This window comes from Hyalella azteca, unplaced genomic scaffold (assembly GCF_000764305.2).
Source record: "Hyalella azteca isolate HAZT.00-mixed unplaced genomic scaffold, Hazt_2.0.2 contig7219, whole genome shotgun sequence".
Lineage (NCBI taxonomy): Eukaryota > Metazoa > Arthropoda > Malacostraca > Amphipoda > Hyalellidae > Hyalella > Hyalella azteca.
The window spans coordinates 346,560-369,334 of NW_025937347.1; the positions used below are offsets into that span (position 1 = coordinate 346,560).

Below are 22,775 nucleotides of genomic sequence, written 5' to 3' on the forward strand. Positions count from 1 at the left end.
AGTTAATGCACATATTTGTATAGTTTGACAATATTACTGTATTTTAAATCAAGGTACCTTCGCACTTCAATCGAATTATCTGTTTACTTGTTTTATTTCAACAAATTTGCCATAGAAACGTAAAATAAATTATGCAAAACTATTTCACTTCACTTTAAATTCCATTCTCGTGACTTGGTATCAGCTACGTATGCTACGTATCAGTAAGAACTTAGATTTATCGCTCAGTACTCAGTTGCATTGTACGGTATATTTTTTTATTTTCCGTTTATTAGACCGTAACATATTGATACTGAAATCCGTCGCTGTTTCTTTCTGTTTTGAGTGATAATTGGACATGGAATATTCCTCAATCTGTTGATTGTGGGAATTTTGGAACGTTGCCTAGGTAGAAATTATTATTATACGATACGTGAACATCTGAGTCTATGGAGTTTCGCCGATGCAGCGCCCTCGACAATAGAGAGTAATTGTTAAGCAGCTTCATCGTACTGCAATGGACTGTATTTGTCAAGCAGCTTCACCGTACGGCAAAAGACTGTAATTGTTAAGCAGCTTCATCGTACTGCAATGGACTGTAATTGTTAAGCAGCTTCACCGTACTGCAATGGTAAATAAGCTTCTCCGCACCACAATGGGGAGTTATTATTGAACAGTTTTAAAACCTTTGCCGACGTGGCCATTTCCATCACTTTAATGTCTAGCAATGAATTTAATTTTAAAAAATGCACTTGGAGGGAATTACTGCTCAGGAATGACGGGTCATTGTGCTTTGTCAAGGCCTTCATGGAATGTGGCATCAATACCATTAGAGTTGAGCGCCGATACATGCCGAAGAAATGCCACTTCAAAAGATTGGCCAACGTCTTAGAACTTGATGGGAAATCAACGAAACTTTGGAGCTGGAAAATTATTTTTCAAATTCATTATCGAAACTATGTGGTGCGTGACTGTGTTCTAAGTATTCAGTGATCATTGGTCAATTAATTAGAAAAACCTAGAATATTAAAGCAATTGGGTGATATTACATTTCTTCAGAAGCATGTAAATCATCAAATGCATAACCAATTATTTTTTTGTTACATTTTTAACGCATATGTCTTCATTTTTTTTATTTGTTAAGTGAGTAGTCTAGTGTATTATAAGTGTGCGGTTAATGACCAGAGAATTCATTGATTTAAAGTATCAGAGAGTGGAACAACTCTTTAAAGGACACTGGTCGATGGAAAGGCATGTTTCAGGAAACAATTTTAGTTTATCAACGTTTCGAACGCGAAAAAAAAACAATCATTTTCAAGTTACCAGAAGCAATAAATATTGAAATTTTGGTGGAAATAGATACATAATATACGCAAAAAGGAAACGAAAGTAAAATTTTAAACCAGAAAAATCACTCAGAAAACTCTTTCAGAGTTCAGACAAATCCGGTAGTTAGAAGATAGATAGATGTAGTCCAATCTGTAGAGATAAGAGGTTCAGCTTGATCACGATGCTGCATATATGGTGGGTTCCTCTAGCACAAAGCGAGTGACAGTCTGGTTAATTGTGAGCTTGTCTCATGTGGTTCACTTACCCTCCAGTGCAAATGTAGCTAATGAGACAGTGGCTAGGTATCCTGGTTGTTAGTCCAATTTGTCTGCTGTAGTCTAAAACATGAAAAAGTCTACAACCTTCTCCGAAGCAAAATTTATAGGCAACACCGTCCTCTCGAATAACTCCTGCGTTTTGGCAGAGGCCTTTGTTGCGTTTAGTTCGGAGTTTGACGCTGTTGCGGAGAGTGTCACGAAGCCTTTTGCATTCACCTTTTGTACTTTGAGATGAATTCTCAAATTCTCCCACCGACGAATTCTCTGGTCATTAATCGAACTTGTATAAACAAGCAAATTCTGCCATTTAATACTAATATCTGAGGTGTAAACATGCACAACTCATATTACGCAGAATAACAACTAACATGAAATGGAATTAATTTTAGTGCGGCTGATGAACAAAAATTTCACGCGATGAATAATTCAAAGTGATCTTCAGCTAGAAAATTCCAAAACTAATACAATTAGTTGATTTCGTTTAGGGATAAGTTCAATCTGGAACAAAATGTCCCCAAAATTAAAAAAAATGAAGTGAGAAAATTTGTGAAAATTGAGTTATAACTTTATTACGTGTTTTGTTTTTTGCTTGTTTTGTTTGGTATAACAACGGGTCATTGAAATATGCCTGATCATAATATGATATTTATTTTATGACTTGAGTAATGATTAATGTTATGTTCAGAATTAATTTCATTTCAAGGCAATATTCTGGATAAATATTTCATCTCCAATTTTCATTCTAGTCATGCTATTTTTAATTTTTTCATGTTCATAGCATCGGCTCAATCTGGGCACGCTAATTATAATAGGTCATAATGTCGTAATTTGTTATATTTTATTGAGAATATTGCCAAAAAAATGATATTTTAATTGCAAAATGAGAGACTAACACATCGTAGTCGAAGTGCTTACGGAAAATCGCGCAAAATTATTTCCTGCCGTTAACATTTCGGCTACATTACAGCCAGAAAATACCCTGCCCTTGAAGCATCCTCTGAAACACCACGGAGTGTCTCCATAATTTTATCGTTGCATGAGGGCTTCCATTCAAAAGATGCGATTTGTATTCGTTAAACCATCGAGAAGGAATTGATACATTTAAAGTTCTACTTTATTTACAGAAATATGGACAGAAAGCATGCATTGTCCTCATAGGATTATTATTTGCTTATTATTGGGTCCAATGGGGCTAGGAACCAGACATAATTTGTTAATAATCCTGTAATACATGAAGTCATGCAAGAATTAGATATATTTTTGTTTATGTTACGTTATTTTACTGATTTTTACAAATTTACTGATTTGGTAATAGCGACACCATTTCCGTTGACATGCCTACCGAAAAACCTAATCAATGAAGTTACACCTTTGGAATTAAAATATTAAGAGGCGAATTGATTTCTTACTACATTCGAAATAATTTCAATTTATTCGGCTAGGATGATAAGATGACGCTTTGAAGAAACTCTTTAATGTTCAAGCGAGTGGAAAAATGCCGCTCTCTTCTATCACAATAAATGTTCCTATTAAACACAGCCCATCTCGTCGCGGCTTCTCTTAAAACTCCCCGTTACCCTATCGTCACTTTCGCTCCATTGATCTTGCGTCTTAAAGCTTCCTGAAGGACTTCAAAATAGGCGGTTATCTCCGAACAGGCATTAGAGTGAAAAACATCGCTTCAATAACCCTCATCGTGCGGCTTATACCATACGTTATCGAAGTTCAGCCCTTAAAGCCATCTGAAAGAAAGGACCGGCAAGGAATTGCTCCCTAAGCTGTCGGGTGATCGTTAGTCGGAGCCTCAGGTCTCGTAATACCTGTTATGAGAACGATCAGATGCTTGACGCATGGCTCCTCCATGACTAGTATAGGAAAATTCTCTCTCTCTTACTCGAATAAATGTTAACATGCGAAGCGCGTGAGACTGACGGCTCATAACAATTGTTTCTAAAATATTAGTATATTGTCCAAATTGCCTATGAAATATTAGAGGTGATGAATAATTTTTAAAATAACCGAACGAAAATTTGGTGGGATTTTATTATTTATTTTGTTGATGTAACGAAATGGAACACTTTGGGTCTTTCAAGTGCGGAATTATTGAGTCTTGCAGTCCCCTAAATCACGAAGTTTCGGTTTATAATCATTGAAATTACTGGAGCTGCATTCGTAATAATTGAATAAAAAAAATGAATCGGCCAGGCAACGCTGAAACTAAATTCACAAAAAAACACGTCAACATATTCAACTCATTATTGGACTGCAAAGCAGGAGGTAAATAAGAAGTGAGGTAGAAGCGCATCTAATGAAAAACGACAAATGAAGATGAAGTTGTCGATGTCAACGTCATCTTATTGGCCGTTTCAAATAGGAGTAGATAAATCTGTAAGGAAATTTTACATGCTCACAAAAAACAATTCTATTTGTATCATTATTATCAAAACTGATCAAATAGTTTTACAGCTAAAAATTGCTGTACCAGCTAACCTAAGTACAAAACTATCCAACACATTCAACAAATGCGTGCAAAAAAAATGCGGATGACTTGCTCATAATACATTGCAGCAGGCATTCGCTGGTTGAATCGACGTTGAAACAACTACTAATTATGACGTAGGGATCACGTTAAAAAAAAGTTGAGAATGAAAATTCAAGTAACGTCATTCACGAAACGCCGAACTGACGTCAAAATGCAACGCAGTACAACGTCAATGTTGCTACTGCGACGTAACTGCAACGTCAAATTCTCTGGTTAAATGAACGTTGAAGAGCCAACCTTTTACAATGTTGGGTAGCCGCCTCCCAACCTAAATTTGCCTGTAAATGATTTTTAACGCTTTACTCTTTCGCAACGGAATTAGTTGCATATTTACACTCCTACACATGTATTTATTGCACAATTAATTCGACCGACATCATTATATTAAACTCATTGCGCTCACAACTGTCGAGCTGGTTGAAGAAACTAGTAAGACAGCTGCGCGGGCAGCTGCCTTATACTCAACTCAGCCACGAAGACGGCGATTGAATATTGAACAGAAGAAAAAATATAACTCAGTACTCACTGCAGTGAGTGTCAGAGAGCGCATTTTCTCGTCGACGAAAACGTGGTCACGGACAGACAGACAGACAGACGGACGGACATGATTAGAAAAATAACGTCATTTTTTCCATAAATGAGAAAATGCGCTAAAAATATCTATTCTACTGCACTGCCGATAGTGGAATGTTAAATCAGGACGACAGCTAACCCAGCTAATAAGAGAGTGCGTGGAACAGAATAAAGAAGTGCAAGACGTCGTCATAGCGCGGCCTTGACACTAAGTAGAATAAGGCGAGTATGTAAAGCAGAAGCCGCCCTAACGCCGCTAATGAAGCGATGGCGAGCAGATTTAATAACATCTCCCCAGTTCACGGCTATTATCCTGATGGATTGCAGCGCCTCTGCAGAGCCTCGCAAGAATCTAACGTTCAATCTTTTCTGGCCCTTACGCGTTTAATCGATACAGAGACGTTGCTGTTACGTTGATCATTCGTCATCTTTAAGAACAGTTATTGTCTGGCGCGAACATTATGTAATGAATTTTTATTTCGTCTTTTATTCCTTTAACAATGCATATTTTTCATTCTGTATTTGTATTTTACATTCCATGTTAGCTGCATCTACCTTAATTTATATCGTCAAGCACTATTTTTACCTCAAAGGAATTCTGTATCAAGTAATTTAAGTCGAATACAGTGTTAATTCTAATCAAGTTTAACGAAAGGCGCGAAGTTGAAAATAAGGTTCAAGTTAGAAGTAAAACGATAACAAAATTTTACCTCTTGAATATTCCAGGCGTTTTGTTGCTACATTTTGCTCGTTTTAGGCATATACCAGAAGATTTATTTAACTTAATTTGACTACAGCAATAATTGCGGTAAACACATGTCATTAATAATTGTTGTAGTGGTTCTGGCCACAGTTTTACTTGTTCACTTGACGACACTCTGATTTATTTATTTTCCTTATCTAAAATAAATTGCCTATCCAAATATACAGAAGACCTTGACCAATTGTCATTGCACCCCAGCAAAAACAATAACTTGAGCGCGGCGTTCGTGAAATAGGTAATTGCTGGAGTCAAACGAAAACATTAAATAATGTTCAAGAGCATTGTTCCAAATTAGTTTGCAGGATCTCACTAGATTAAAAATTGCGAAATTCCAAGAAAATATTTATTTTTTGACATAATAAACTGATGATATTGAAAAAAGAATGATATTGAGAATTGGAGCCCGTTTAACTTTCGTATAGGCTCGCTACGTTTCAATAAGATGATCCAACGAGAGAGCGCAGCTAGGCTGTTGTAGATAGGGTCATGACAGCGCATAACGTTTATCTCAGGAGCTCGATAACTACAAGAAGAGTTCAATTTGGACAGCAAAACCGTCGCCAGACCTTCAGGGGCAAACCCGCTGCTGCATGAGCAGAATTTCTGGACACCAAAATCTTGGTGCGGGCAAAGCGACGCTTATTGAGAACACAATGGTCGGCTGTGGTGGAGAACGCCTGGATAAATGCAAACATTGGGCAGTAGCAGGACCAAATTATATGCGCCACGCTGAACACGTTTACGTCGCGAGCGTCTGAATTAAATGTTTGTGGTGCGCGTTTGTGCCTCGGTTAAAGACATGTATGAGCGTATGTGTTTGTTATTAACACACACTATTAAACTATTAAAGGATTTATAACAATTATTTGTTCTCAGGATATTGAAAAAAACATTGTGCCCTCATTCAAACATCTGATATACTGACCGAGCTATGCCATTTTTATTAGACAAGATAAATTTTTTATCTTGCCTAATAATTTATTTTATTATTATTATTTTCAAACATTCCTCCCAAATCGTAGTTTCGTAGTTGCAGCCGGTAGTAGTGGACCTGGTCGAGGGTTGTTTTAAAGTCCAAACAAATACACTATAAACTTTTTCCAATATCTCATATTATATTAAAATTTTAAACAATCCGAGTCTGTGTTGTGACTTGTGAGTCGGAAAAATTTGTTTTACAAATTCTTTTTCTCATCTAAAATCTGCTCTTTTCTTAGATGATTAGATTCTTCTAAAATCTGCTATTTTTTATTTTTCTTAAAATCTTTCTCTTCTAAAATCTGCTCGTAGACTTTAATATATTAATAGACTAATGTGGGAACCAGCGTTAAAATTGTAGCACCATTAAAACTAAAAATAAAATTGGAGTTCGCTTCAATATATTCTAGAACAGTTAACATTAAAGAATTTTTACGCGCAGCGTTCAATGTATGTTTTTTTTCTACTCGTAATCCTGTTTCAACATTTCCCTACACGAGAAATAAATACTAGAACATCTCAGCAGGATGCATCTATACTAGGGAAGTCAGCTGTCAAATGCGGGATTAGAAGCCAAAAAGTGAATTTAATAATACTTTAATTAATTAATAGGTAATAATACGGCAATATACAGCCAAGAAATTCCCAATGTACACCAAAATAACTTCTTCATTCCACAACATCGATTAGAATACATAGGAATAAAAAGGAAGAAATTTCCTTTACTTTTCCCGTTGTTAATTATAATGAAGAATTAGCAATATTATCATTCTAAAATAAAGTAGCTTGTATATTTGGGGATCTTAGCAAAATCCTCTACTGAGAATATAAATTATGTAAATTTATTTATAATTAATTGAATGAATCATAAAAGAGACTCTTCAAAATTGAAGCAAACTGTTGGTGCAATATTACGTTTCAGAAAATTAAATAAACTCAGTTTTTGACCATTTATCATTAACGTCCAAAAGAAGTACCAAAAATATGTTTGGTACTTTTTTGGCTAATGATATGCTTGTCTATAAGAATATTTTATGGTAAAGGGTTGCTTGGTTTTCAGTTTTCAGGATAGTTTTTTAAATTACCAATTTTTCGCAGATAAAATAGAGTTAAATGTTTGGTGCATAAAGTAAAGTTACTGCAACCAACCTCCAGTGCCCAGGTCGAGCAGCGGTACGTGTACCGGTGGGTAGGTGCCGCCCGTAGCGTTGGTGCCCAGCCGCTGCAGCGTAGCCATTACACCTGCGTTCAGCACCGATATTCCGCCCACCTAGGGGAGGTATGAGGTATATGATGAGTTGATATGAAGAGTTGATATGATGAGTTGATATGATGAGTTGATATGATGAGTTGATATGGTGAGTTGATATGATGAGTTGTTATGATGAGTTGATATGATGAGTTGATATGATGAGTTGATATGATAAGTTGATATGATGAGTTGATATGATAAGTTGATGTGATAAGTTGATATCAGGGTTGCCAGATATGGCCCGAAAAACAGTTACGTATGTCCGCAGACGATAAAAGTTATAACAAGGCCTATAATTTAACATTTTCTAGTAAATTTATTAGTTGCACAAATTCAATATTAATATTTTTTGTACTATTTAAATTCAATAAGGAAGTAGCGCTATCCTAGATTTTTGCCAGCAACGCAATTGAAAAAAAAAATAAATCGCGGAATTAATCCTGAAGAAAAGACTATCTGGAAACCTTGGTTGATATGAAAAATATGATAAATTGAAGAAAAATATTAGATAATTATTTAATGTTCGATACTTGTGTTTTAGAGAAATGATGAGTAAAATAAAATATATATTTTTTATTTTTGGTAATTGCTTCGCTGTACAACTAATTTTTTATTCAAAGCGGCGATTGTAAAGATTCAATCTTCAATGTCTAATTGCCAGTAGCATACCAAATCCTTAAACTTAAATCCGAAGAAATATTCAATGAATTTATTTGATATTAATAAACCTATATTTGCAACTTTGTTCATCAAATCCAAAATACTCCTATCAATCCATGGAATATGAAGTTATCATATCTTCAGTAAGCGTTGAAATGAATAAAGCCTTAATCCATGGACTTCTGTTGAAATATTCGTTAATACTCGGAATGAAGGAATAGTGCACATGCAATGGTAAATATCATTTATCAAAAATTTTCTGCCAAAAATCGAGGTTTTATTAAAAAAAACTTTATCCCCCATATCTTCCTGATAACAGTACATTTACACTAATTAACATTTTATCTACAGTGAACATTTTACCAGCAGAGACTACCGTCAATATAGATAATTATCTTCGTTATATTACATATATTACGATTTTCGTCCGCATCAAGTTATACATAATACATATATTTAATAAAATAATTGAAATTAATATATTCAGTTCTAATTCCTACAAAATTAATAATTCAGTTCATTACTCATAAAATTCTCGCAGTTGGTTATCGTTGAAATTATTGAATTTCCAGTCGAAAAACTTAGTGCGTATAAAATTAATTTATCGTTGCTGGTGGGAAATTTGATCAAAAATAAAGCAAAGCCGTCTTCATCAGCGCATTGTTTAGCCAGGTGATCGTATATATTGGGTCCCATGAACTGCAGCTAATAAGTAAGATCTTTTCTTGCGTATATTTTTTGGCGAGTGAAAATAACTCAGAGAACTCAAGGAAACTCAAGGCTCAAGAATCGACAAATTCCCTTATTCTTATCTACACGATGTCGTACCTTACATATCGACGGAACCTACAAAACTAAACGTGCGTTGCTAATTCGGCTAATGTCACGTCCATCTTGCTATAACATAAAGTGAAATATGTACATAATCTGTTCTATCCCAGACATCGCGATATGTAAAAAATTTAACTCACTACTCACTGCAGTGAGTGACAGAGAGCGCATTTTCTCGTCGACGAAAACGCGAAGTCACGGACAGACAGACGGACGGACAGACGGACATGGCGAGCACAATAGTGTATTTTTTCCATAAATGAGAAAATGCGCTAAAAAGTACGAAAGTTATTACCGCAATTAAAGTATTGAAATTCTAATATCTTATTCTAGCGAAAATTTTAAACTGTCATGACTACTGAATGCCATCCTTGCAAATACCTGATAATCTTCCTTAAAGATTCGCGTATCATCAGAACTAAGAGACACATCTTGATCTGTTGAACTTATCAATCATTAGTACCTAGGTATAACAATCTTGGGTGTCTTGAGCATAATTATACATCTCAGAATTGGAATCATTATCTTTAACTAATTCTGTCACTCACTGTTGTTTTCTACGACTCACGATGATTTAACTGATTTATTGTAAATCTTATTATAATAATGGTCCTCGCCAGGCTTACGATGATGGAAAACCTTACAATTTACTTATCAGATAATTAGGGTGACGTTACAATTGTCTTTCCCTCATATTAACCTTTCGCACCCCTGAAGGAACAGGGCTGGCAATTAACAATTGCACTACAGGAATAGGGTTGACAGGGTTATCAATCGCACTACAGGAATAGGGTTGACAGTTAACATTTGCGCTTCAGGAATAGGGTTGGCAATTAACAATTGCGCTACAGAAATAAGGTTGACAATTAACAATTACATTACAGGAATAGGGTTGACAATTACACTACAGGAATAGGGTTGACAATTAATAATTACGCTATAGGATAGGGTTGACAATTGCACTACAAGAATAGGGTCGACAGGGTTGACAATTGCACTGAAGAGAGCACCCCTAGCAAGCCCCGTACGCTCAGTATGTCATCATACCGCCAAGCTTCGCCGTGTTTTATTTTCTCAGGGCGTGGCTCTAATATACTAATGCGGTGTGCTGTTGTGGCACCAGCAGCAGCGAGATACGGAAAGAAGTGCACTCCAGAAGACATTAAAAGTGGCGGTTGGTCTAGATCCTAGTCGTTCAATCAGTTAAATTTTTACTTAGATGGTAATTGTGGAGAAATAAAGGTAATAATCAATTTATATATCGTCATCAGACAACACTGTTAGAAAATTTCCCGTTAACGGTATTACCGGCGTTTCAGTGGCCGGTCGGCACGTGAAAAGAAACGCCATGTCGCCGTTTTTATTCTAATTTAACACTAGAAATCCGTGAAACATCTGATAAAAACGGCGAAACAGTTTATTTTCACGGGGCGACCGGCCACTAGAATGCCAGGGGGACCGTTTTTTCACCGTTTTTTCTAACAGTGAAGTAAGCGAGAACACATTATAGTAGAACCAAATGCACGGAAAAACGGCCGGCCATCTTATTTCCGTGGGAAGAGGTTCAAACAACCAGGTAAATTTATTGGAGAATTAACTAGAATTAATCTTAGAATTAAAAACAGATATTTAATTTGGGTGAAAGAAGTCCCTGGACGAAAATTTAGACGCACAATGCAGCCTGATTTTCAAAGGTATCGCTGCAAGGCATAACATTGAAGTTCTACAGCCCCCAAAACACTGCAAACGTTTTTTTCGCATAATTTCGCTTATTTATACATAGGGCATAATATTCGCAACAATTTCTATGAAATTTTGAAGTTTAGGTAACGCATATCATTAGACTTCGATTTTGTACTTATATAATGATTGCTATTTTAACACGCTGAAAAAATTGAAAATCAGGCGACTTAATGAAAACGATTCAAAGAAGTATTGTTCATATAATATTCTTAAACAAATAACAATCCAAACTATAAATTAAGTAAAACTAAAAGACCTCGTTCAACAAACTAATCATTACCTCAATCAAACTTTTTCGAAATACTTTTCACCAGAAAAGAAGTTTTCAGGTCGTCGTCAAGAAAGTTATTTTCCGTCATCACCTGACATCACAAAATTTAGCCAATAGAACCGAGGATCGAACGATTCCTGCTGCAACTTCTCTTTCTTTAAAGTCAGCGACGTTAAAAAACAGCGGATGGATACATGCATGGCAATCTATATAGAAACCTCCCTGCGTAATATTTAAAAATTTTAGAATCAATAAACAATATGTTTTCTGATTTCATTGCGCTAATTTTTTTCTCTAAATTTCTGATGTCGATCTGTGCACAACGTTTCTGCACGATTTACGCTAACATATACGACCAGGGCCTATACTTTCAAAAAAAGGTAAGAGATCGTGAATTCATCAGCCAATCATTGACGGCCTTTCAAGCAAAATCCACCAATCATAGACAAGAAAATAGAGCGTGGGTATATACGTTCACTTAGCGAGTTTTGAAAGCATGGCCCCTAAATTTTACAATCACAAGCTTTAAACTTATCTCAGTTTTACGCAGTTTCTTGACTCAAGCCTACACATAAATTATTTTGCAATTTCAGAAACAACTTAGAGGAAATCCGTATTCGCAGTGATAGAAGGAAAGCAGGATTCAGACTAAACCCAATTACTAATTGATTTGACTCAAATATATAATTTATTAATATATCTATGCAATTAGTAAGATAAACAGTTGAGTGCTCCCTCTAAGAATTCAAAAACTCATAGAATAATTCGAAGTTATAGTAATAATATTAAATGATGACATAATGGTGGAGCCATGAGAAACTGGTAACCTCGCTAATTTACACAAGATTTTTCACCACTAGTTGCAGGTTTTGAACCCCCAACTTGCTGCTCTTACTTTGGCTTGCCTAGATTATTTATGAATGAGAGTCTTGATACATTTTTGCACAAATAAATTTTTGGCTGCGAATTATTTTCATCATTAATGAAAATTATATGAATACAATGATATGAATTAATTTAATTCACAATTTTTAAGTTTGGGATTTTTAAGGCAAGTCAGTTAGAAACTAACATCTTTCTTTCGGCAGTGACTAGAAACTCGTGTGGCGGGTTGAAAATAAATTTAAAAACAACATTGCTCGTATTGAAATTATTTTTTGTGGATTATTAATTATTCTCGCATTTGGCTTTCTATTTTGTAATTGTGGATATAAACATTAATTTATAATTTAATCTATGATAGTTAATGAGTACTTTCGATGTGTTTAGCTGAATAATGATTTATGAATGAGAGTCATTTTTACACAAATAAATTTTTGGTTGCTAATTATTTTCATCATTAATGAAAATGAATCAACTGAATACGTGACAATAGAAGTAACGTTGATTGCAACAGTTTATTCACATTAAAACTTTATATGATACGTAAAATCGCTATCTTAAATTTATTGGAAATCGTAACGAGAATTAAGTTGATTGAGTGATCAATTTCATTTCGTAAATATCCGTCTTCCACAAATATCCTGCATGATATTCTGCAGGCCTCGGACCAAAAAATCTTTGATTCGAAATCCTGGGACAGACGATCGCAATCAATATTTTTCCGATGCTGAATTAGTGACGAGATTCCTTAACGAACCTCGATAGTTTGCGAGCAGAAGTTAGGCGGACATTCTTCATTATCGAACAATTTATCGGCTATGTACATAATTGCTTACAGGGATATGTAGTCTGGGAGTGATATTCCTACAGGGACGAACCGACAATAACTAATGTCATGTTAAGGACATGCTGGTACAAGGCCATGCTGAGCGGCCGCCTTCGTCTACGCTCAAAACAACAAAGGAGAATTTGTACAAATAGCGATGTACGAGTACAAGTAACGATGTTTTGTACGAATTTGTACAAATAGCGATGACCCTGTGCGAGTCATTTTAACACAATAATTCTCGTTAAATAATGCGCACTTGTGAGTCTCCTCATGTGCGTATTTATTTGGACAATGTAACACATTATTTTATCTAAGTGAAGAATACTGCCGCAGACCCGCAACCTGATATATACGATCTGTTGCTGCTATCATAATAATTCCGAATCACGAATGCTTCTTTCGATAAGTCATCAGTATAATTTCAATAATTATTTTGGCGTGAACTGGAATCGACTGAATCCGGACAACATTTTTTGCTGAGATTTGTTCTGTAAATTCACAGAAAAATTTATTATACTAATTTTGCGGTGCTATCTCAATAATAGTTTATCATTTAACTACGAGTGACAGTAAAGATTTGTTTCGGGAATTTAAATCTGTTTGCTAAAATTTAGTTTATAAATTCACAGACATAAACTTAAATGAACCATTAGGGTTTCTTTACCAAGGTTTATATTCTCTTTGCATTTATTTTATTTTTAAAATATTGGTCCTAAAAGCAAAGGTGTACGTAGGTCCAAAACTCTTCGGACTTAGCTCCGAACTTTCAGGTAAACTACGTTAAGCTAGGCTAAGGTTACAAATTGTGTTGTAGGTGCGACTCAATTTCGCGAAAATAACCATGATCATTTCAGAAATTATTCAACGGTCGAGCTTGCGTAATGTTATTGTGACGTTAAGTAATTCTCAACTTAATGTTGATCACATTACTTATCCACAGAAAATCGATCAATAGGTTCTAAAAAATCTTTTTCATCTATCGATATTAGGTAAAATCCGTTCAAATAAATTTAGTAACAGCATTCACAAATTAATTTAGAAAAAAGTATACGAATCCGCTACCTTTAGTTAAGCGGATCGGTAATAAATTACCTTGATTTAAAATTCATAAAAAATGTTAATGGCATTAATAATAGACTTTTGAATTGAGTAAAATATGTTTCTATGTAAAATAATAAAACATAAGTTGCTACATAATTTATTTTGTCAAGAAAAGACTCTCAACAACAAATTTATCCCTTACATATCACATGAATACGGGAGTAGTGAGTAATTTTTCTTTTTCACATGGAAAAAGGAATGCATGAGAAGAAAAACAGCCGATTGGCACAATATTGTCTTCGGGAAAACAGACCACAGTTACCGACGCAACTCGCCGAAGATTTGCCGTGTTTACACTCTGCAAAACTGCTCACCGAGTCAGGTCACGGCGACGCAAGCTGCAACAAAGTTAACGTTGTGAATTTGATCCCAGTTACAGGGTCGCCTCTGGTCTATTCTCAAGGAAAATAGCGCAGTACCGTCGCCAAGTGTGTTCGTGCGTCCCTTGAAAACAATAGACTGCGCACCTCCTACGAAGAATTGGACTTTGGAAGCCATTCGTGTTCAAAGAATTCAGAGATAAGGCAATGCAACAAAATTCGATAATTGTTTTCCCGCCGAACTCTACACAGGGAAAATACGTTAGGGAAAAAAATCATTTTAATTGTTTGTTTCAAGCTCCATCTAAACTAAATTTTTCATCTCATGAGAACCACATGAATTTTTCCTCCGAAAAGGTACTGGTAGTTCAACTTGTACAGAACTATATATTTTTTTCTATAATTGCACTACCTTAAAATTTTTATGAAAATTCTTCCAATTATGGTTTTCAAATTCAAATTAATCATATTTTCCTTCATACTCAGTGCGTATCAGAGCGGTTTTGTCTTGCAATTCAGCCCCAACAAGATCCTTTCCTTGCAATTCATGTGCGCTTTATTTATGAAACGGATCCTATGTGATAGTGCTGCCTCAACTAATGATCACTGCTATGTTTACTCTCTGACCTCAAAGCACGATATATTATCTTCCTGGACCTTCATTCACGGAACCAACAATCTTTCCTTTTACCCGACCCGTTCAATCGAAGTCTCGGAAAGCCATCGAGGGCATCGGTGGCCTCAAAAGATAAAGAAAGAATGCAACAGAAGTAAATGACTTTCCCGGGTCCCTGTAGTCTCATTCTACAGGAGAAACCTCAAAAGTCGATCGATGAAGCGCTGCAATAACCATACAGCACTGAAAGGAAACATAATCGTAATGAAGTCCCGGATACCCGAAACCAAGTAACGACACTCGCAAAGCGGACAGGCAGCTGGCCAACTCAAAAGAAAAGCTCGCACTCTCGTGCATCGATCGTCATATACCCTCTCGTCCAGCAGACTCTCAGCCTTGAGGCATGGGGAACATGAATCTTAATTTGCGATACGGGCTTCCAGGCGAGAGGATGAAACAATGCCGTAAATGTGACGATGAAAATCTAGGAATTCGCTAATGTAAAATAGTATGATGCTTATACACAAGTGCCAGAGAAAATCAGCGAAAACAAGGGCGTAAATATTCTTGAAAACTATGAAAATTGCGAGATTCAATTTAGAACTTGAACCGATCCGTTTTAAGCCTACATTAAACTTGATATGGTCAATCAGGTACAAATACTGAAAAAAATATATCCATTGGTTATATACTTACTCGAAAATTTGTTAACAACGTAGGACCTACCTTTAATTGTCTTTCTTCCAATTTTAGTTAAAAATTTATCACTATCTGCAAAGAAAGTATTTTTTCAATTTTAACAGCCTTGCAACCTTCTTTTATTAACGAAAAAGTTGAGGATTTTACGATCAGTCGTTTCTTATTACAAAAATGAGCGTAAACAAAAAATCAAAGTAATTCGTATGAAACAGTCATGAAATTAAATACTATTAAATTAAGATATTATTCATAATAAATTTATTAAACTGAATTTATTTTTAACTAACTAGGGATTTGAAGCTGTTTTAACCTGGCGAATCTTGGTATACTCTAATGTCAGCCCGAAATCCACTTAAAGGTATTAATAAAAATATCCTGGTGATTTCTGTAAATTGAATATAATTTATCTGGTATATATAATTAATCTCATCACAAATAAGAAAGGCAAAATTTTATTTCTAGTTCCGCAATCAATCATTTCAATTTTCTTGACTATCACGGTATTTGAAGTTAAATAAACTGAAAAAGGTTAGAAAGAAAATAAAAAGACTTACACTAAGCCTATTGAAAATAATTGCTGAAATAAAAATTAAATGAAAAAATGATCTGCGTGAAATGTAGACTCCAGCCGAAAGGTGTCGTTAGCTGCACGTATCGATTCGGTAAGGCCGCTCGGACTGCAATTTTCCGGAGCACTAAACCGTTCAACAGGCCACAAGAATTTGAATGGCATTCCTATAAGTAGAACAAGACACTGAAAACTTCTAACATTCTAGACTTGGTCACAAGGGACCAATTTAACTTACTGCCCTGGATGCGCTCCATGCGCGATTCATAAATTGTGAGATTCCTTGAGAGAAATCGAGTCAAATTGTTATGAAATAGAAATTCATTTTCGCCTATTACTTGAGCAGCAGTTGCATCATTAGCCAGAGAAAAATATTATGTTTTTAAATTCCCCCTGAAATGTGGATGAACGGGATGTAAATCAAATGACAAATATTTCATAAACAAAGATGAAGTAATTTTTACTCAAAATCTAAATTTGATGCGGCGGGGTAACTACCCCAGTCTCTATTACCCCCAAAATAATTTTTATATATTTTGAATACTATTACTAAACTATGTAGACACAACTGAAATAATAAATCTTTAATCAATCAGACTAATTTTTTCACTTAATGATTTAAGTATAAATGTTTATCATTCATTTATTGAGGAACCTGACTAATAATTATCGTTACTCTTTGGTGAACTCATGCCTCATTGCCCCAACAACGTTGAAATGCAATAACCTCCTGCCATGCAGTAAGACAGCAGCACGACTCGTTGCATTCGAAAAGTTAATTTTCATTAATAGCGCTCCTTTGATTCAAGAGAGTAAATTTGAAATCTTCGCTTGAATTTATCTGATCGTATTATTTACGGGGGGTACGCATTGGAAACCATAAGTCGTTACATCTTTATTTCCTGCTACAGTCAGCCATCAGTCCAGTCTGCGCATTCGCTAATCAGGAGTAGGTTCAATTATATCAAAAATTTTCTACTGTTATTGGTCAATTAAAAACTATACGGATAACCAATGGACAGTTGAGAAACTGTGGCAATTGAGCATAACAGCGATTGGTCACAGATACAATCTTTTATTGTCTGATTTTGACCACAGATGTCCACAATCAGGCAGATAATGGATATTTATTTCCAGATAGAATCGTGCCATAAGTAAAATTGAAGGTAAACCCACGAGAAGCTAGCGTGACACTGAGAAGAGAAGCCCGTGAGGTGGCGTGACGAGTCTGCTAGAGCTCAAAGAACATAAGTTCGGTCACTTAGTCTGGACACGCTACGGTTGCTTCCCTTCAGAAGCATCACTCACTTCACTTGAACATGCATCGTATTGCCGAGCATTACTGCAGTATTCCCGAGTAGAACTATGAGATATTTCCTTTTAGTTTAAAATCTGAGAATTGAAAGTCTAGCGCTTGGATAACACTTATTCGAAAGACGTCAGAAATTGTCAACAGCCCCTTGTTTTTTCCTTCATAGTCCAATGACTTTAACTTCTCTGCATGACAATGTTTACAACAAATTATGAGCGAGTTAAAAATGCCTCACTTAAGAAAGACTACGACCATAAAACTCATTGCTATTATTTACCCCCTAATTTCCCTAATGAACTTAAAGTAACATCTGAACGCTCAAAATATGAAGTGCATGAAATTTCAAGCAATAATGTTCAACAATTCTACATTACACACAGAGATGTATTCATATCACATTGTGCAATCAATTTGGGGAAAAAAATGGTTTGTATAATACAGGGTCGACTGATGTTGGAACTATTTCCAATGGGATACAGTCAATTAACATGAATTCGTTTTCATGAACTTGCAATAATTGAAAGCTATTTTGTTTTTCTTCTATTTCTCTGTCATGCAAGTATCCTTAACTTTGCGTATCTCAGCAAAATTAAAAATTTTCGCGAATTGATCAGACTTAGCATGCACTGCAATCAAATACTAAACAATATGAAACTAGGATAAACAATGTTGTTGAACCTGCCTCCAATTTATTTTCAATAACATGTAATTGTCGAAAAATATCGGCATCAAAATAATCTACGTTAATATTGTATGCATCTATGACTATTTACTATCTTCTCATGATTAAAATTAAAAATATTTTATTCATGAGTCACAAGGACCTCAATAGTCATAAATTAAGATACTCATCGTTGACGCATCAACATTTTACTCATTGCTCTAAACGTGTATGTATATAGGTACCTAAGAATACATGTTTGTAAATCACTAACACGCATTAATAACCACCATTCAAGCATTAATAACCAGGAGCATCGATTCCAGATCACATCAGAATATTAGGCCTTTGATATTTATCGAATGCAATTGCCATAAACGGATCTCAATTGGCTCGTTTGCTGAAGAAAAAATACTTACTGTGAATGCAATGTCGAGGAGGGCATTAACATTATCCTTTAAAATTATTATCTAATGTGTGCGTGCCCAGTTATCACCCTCACTTCTCCCAGAAGACCTTGTGAACCAAGCATGTATTTTGTTTTCTTATCCACACAAAAGCTTACTGAATACTCAGACAATGCAGTGGCAAGGCTTGCAATTAGTGCCAGTCTTTCTATGAACAAAAGCCTCGGCAATGACGGATTCCCAGTTGCTGCACGCGATAATAAGTTCCTCTTGTCAACCAACAGTAAGATAATAAGTTCCTCTTGTCAACCAACAGTAAGATAATAAGTTCCTCTTGTCAACCAACAGTAAGATAATAAGTTCCTCTTGTCGACCAACAGTAAGATAATAAGTTCCTCTTGTCAACATACAGTAAGATTCACAAACTACGTAGAGAGTTAATTTCCAGTCCACTATTACTGGAATCATCACTGGAGCAAAATTAGCTAACAGTGGAGACACTTTGACTGGTGGATTCAAGGTTCAGTCAAAGTTTACTCGATATAATTAAACCTTGCTCTGAACATTATCAAATTATACAGCAGGAATCACTGTTAGAGCGGCTTGTTATCGCACCAAAATGTAAGAGTTTCTAATCGTTTCATCTGATGTTAGATTAAATTCCTTTGACAACAGATAAGGAAAGCAGAAGCACAAGTCACTTTGTTGCATTGCCGCAGCAAAGCGAATTTTAGAATAACGGAGAATTCTAACGAATTTAGAATTAAGTTGTTTTCAACTGATTAAGCGTGCATACAGCTTAGCACGCCTTCATGCTATAGTTTTTATAACAGCAAAATTTGTACATTTGTAAAAAATTTGTATTTGTGCCTTCAAATGTTAAAAACCCAAAGACATGATTTTCACCAAACGCGTTTTTTTCATTTGTTTTTATATATACATATATTTTTGTTCTGCTTGAAATGTTAACTTTTCAATACAATATCATCAACTACAAAACTCGCCAAAAATGTGAGTACGTTGTTTTGAAATTCGCATTCAGCAGCCATGTCTTGAAGCTCGCAGCAATGAATGCACAGAAGCAAGAGAGTCGAATGCCAAATTCAAGTAGAATGTATACGTCTAAAATAATGGAAGAAATGTCGTCAACAATCCATTGGGAATCGCATAATTCACAGACGTCAGTCCCTATCGCCGCACCGTTCCTTAGGGATTTGGCCTGAGAATAAACCTAAGGCTTGACTTGAAATTCGAAGAAAGACTCCTTTAAAGAGAATCGTTTGCAGGAAATTCACTGAATTTTTAAGGCAGTAAATTTAGTAGCGAGTGAGACATGTGGCAGAGGAGCGCAGCACATAACACAAGTCGTTAACATTTCGCATCAAGTAGCACGAGTAAAACAATAAAAAGGGTTTAAAAATCCAAAAGAGTTTGATCGATTCTAACCCTGTTTCTTTCAATAACGTGAAATTATTACACTCTCATTTACCTGAAAGTTAAAAAACCGTACGGTATAATATGTGCTGCTATCTACTGTGTCTTTTTGTACCTGGTTATACTTAGTTAAATCTGCAAATTTTCTAATAAAATCGGGTTTAATATTGGAGGCCTCTACAGATAATATGGAAAATTTTATAGTGTTGTTGTTTCCATTTGACTTTTTGTTCAAAATATGATGCATTAACTTCAAGTTCTCCGCTTACGAATATTAATTTCCTCCAATGTCTCACTTCACTGCATTTGATACTTTACGATCTGAAGGATCATTTGGATTAAGGCCCTACAATTACAATGTTTAATTCACCTTATCAATTTCCAGAATTTTTTGCATTTCTTTAAAAAAATTACTTCTCAATGTTATTCTCCCTCAATCCCGACGTACATAACGAAGATCTTTTTAATTATATAATAATATATTTATATATATTATTAATATATTTCTGCAAATCACTGACCTTAACTTCACCGTACATGACGATGGGCTGCTGGGTCTCGGTCTGCTGGTCTTCATCGTCACTTTGACTCGTCCAGACCTTGACGGTGACGTCATTAGAAGTGCTGGGCTGCGCGGTGACTTGAATGTGCAGACCCTGGTGAGAGTCTGCACGGTTCTCCACTTTGTAGCGCCATACGCCCTTCTGGTTGTACAGGAATAATAAGACGCGTTAGACGTATTCTGTACCGGGGAAATTGAAGCGCTGTTTAGCAAAGAATTAAGTTTTGTGTACGAACTTTCTTACATGAGATTTGATTATATACTATACCCAGAGTTAATAAATCAGTGTTTGTATAGTTCTTTGGAATTTTTTTGGATGATTTTTCAAAATTCTTTTAAATAAGTAAGCAGCAATGTAAGGTACTTAAATTATGCCGAATAAGCTGTGGTTCATGGTTCATGATTAGCGATTTATATCATAGAGGGAACACCAGTGAAAAATATTAATTATTTGATACTTTTATGTTATCCCACAGAATGATTACTCAACTTTCATTACAAACAGTATTAACAGATTGTCAATTATACAACATTGTCTTGAATTATATTAAACCAAATACAATTGCCGGGTACCAAAAAAAGCAAAGTATTCTATAAAATACTGAATCTTTTTTAAATTTTACGACAACATTGCTGAGCAGTACCGGTATATGCAGATCAATAATTACAGCTGAAGGTACCGTCAGTTGCATGTAACCTTGAGACAGCGCAGCTATCGACGCTTCTTGGAATTCTTGCCTCATAATGTATAAGCCATTCCTCGACTGTCGTTCATTATGTCGACTGTAAAGTCATGATCACATTTCCTAGAAATGGTGCATGAATTTCTTCAGTAGAGTCTATCACTGAATGGGTCTGTGTCCCATCTGAAAGAATCAGTCGTTGAAACTTTACATAAACTTGAAAAAAATTGTGTTTGCCTACGTCGTGAATGAGCATGTTGTTCGTAAGAATTTTTTATTCTCGCATCCTAAAAAAAACAGCTGATGAGAACTTTAGGATAAGCTATCGCCGTAAAAAAATCATATTCTGGCATTAAACTGCTAGTAAAATATGCTGTCTCAATACTAAGAATCATTGATAATAAATAGCTGTAAATTGCCGAGCTTAGCCCTGAACTTGGCCATAAGATGGATGAGCTAGGGTGCGGAGGATTAGACACAGCGCTATCATTTCAGCCAGACGCATTCCTTCATTAAGGATTGGACTCCATGACTTGCAATTGCTTCACTAAATCTTAATACAGACTTATGACCGCAGTTTTGTGAGAGTAAATACTGAAATGTTGCTACGGGGCTTCACTGCACAGGATTTAGAGGCCTTCTCATCACCAAGAAGTCTAAAACGGGAGAATGTAAGTCTGGGCATGAATCAGGAAATCCGTAATGAAAGCACAATTATTATTGATTCATAAATCTATAATGTGAATTTTAGTTTACTAGTTGATTGTACTTGTGTTCTGGAGTAGTGAACCTACGAGGAGTTAGACTATAAAATTACTTCTCTTGTAGAGAAATAATAATTTTTTTATCTATTTTTCTTTGCTTTTATATTCTTAATTGATCGTACCCACTATGTAAATTCTGTTTCTGATAGATATCCTAATGTTGAACAACATATTTAATACTTCCTGCGAATGCACGAAGTTCATATTCTATATTTCTTGCCATATTTGTTCATTTATTCAAGATGAAGGCTAATCCATATACGAGTAAACTATATTACTTCGTTCTCTTCAACATTTAATGAGGATCCATATCCTCCTTTGTTCCTCGAAAACTGAAATTTATGAAGTGATGTTTCGCCTCGTCAATGGCAATCGACCTGGGCACCGCGATGCTAATTGCATGTTCGTCCAGCCATCAATCACGAGTCCTCACAATCGCCTCCAGAATTTAACGATATGCGCTTCTGAATATCGTTCAATATTGATGAATTTATTGGTACTCATTTTGCCTTGCTTTTGTTAACTGGCGTGTATACAGTCGCGTCAAGGCTTCTATATCAAGATTATCACCGCGCTTTGGAATTTAGTGTTTTATTAGCACTCGATCCTACAAGCCTTTTTATCGCTCTTTAAGCTCATTTCAATTTCAGAAATTGGAAATAATTGGGTAATAATTGTTACCGAATAATAAACAGCAATTTTTACACTTTTTAAATTGACTGGAAGCTTTGCAAACGT

At 35.4% G+C, this 22,775-nt stretch overlaps 1 protein-coding gene across 1 annotated transcript in view; it reads right to left on the reverse strand.

Annotated features, from left to right (window-relative positions):
• Nucleotides 1-22,775, reverse strand: part of LOC125178112 — a 35,959-nt gene that overhangs the window by 12,265 nt on the left and 919 nt on the right. Inside the window, exons 2-3 of the mRNA XM_047881158.1 lie at nt 20,550-20,732; nt 7,592-7,712 (exon numbers count right to left, since the gene is read on the reverse strand). Of these exons, the coding sequence (XP_047737114.1) occupies nt 7,592-7,712; nt 20,550-20,732 (304 nt within the window). The remainder of the gene's footprint in view (nt 1-7,591; nt 7,713-20,549; nt 20,733-22,775) is intronic.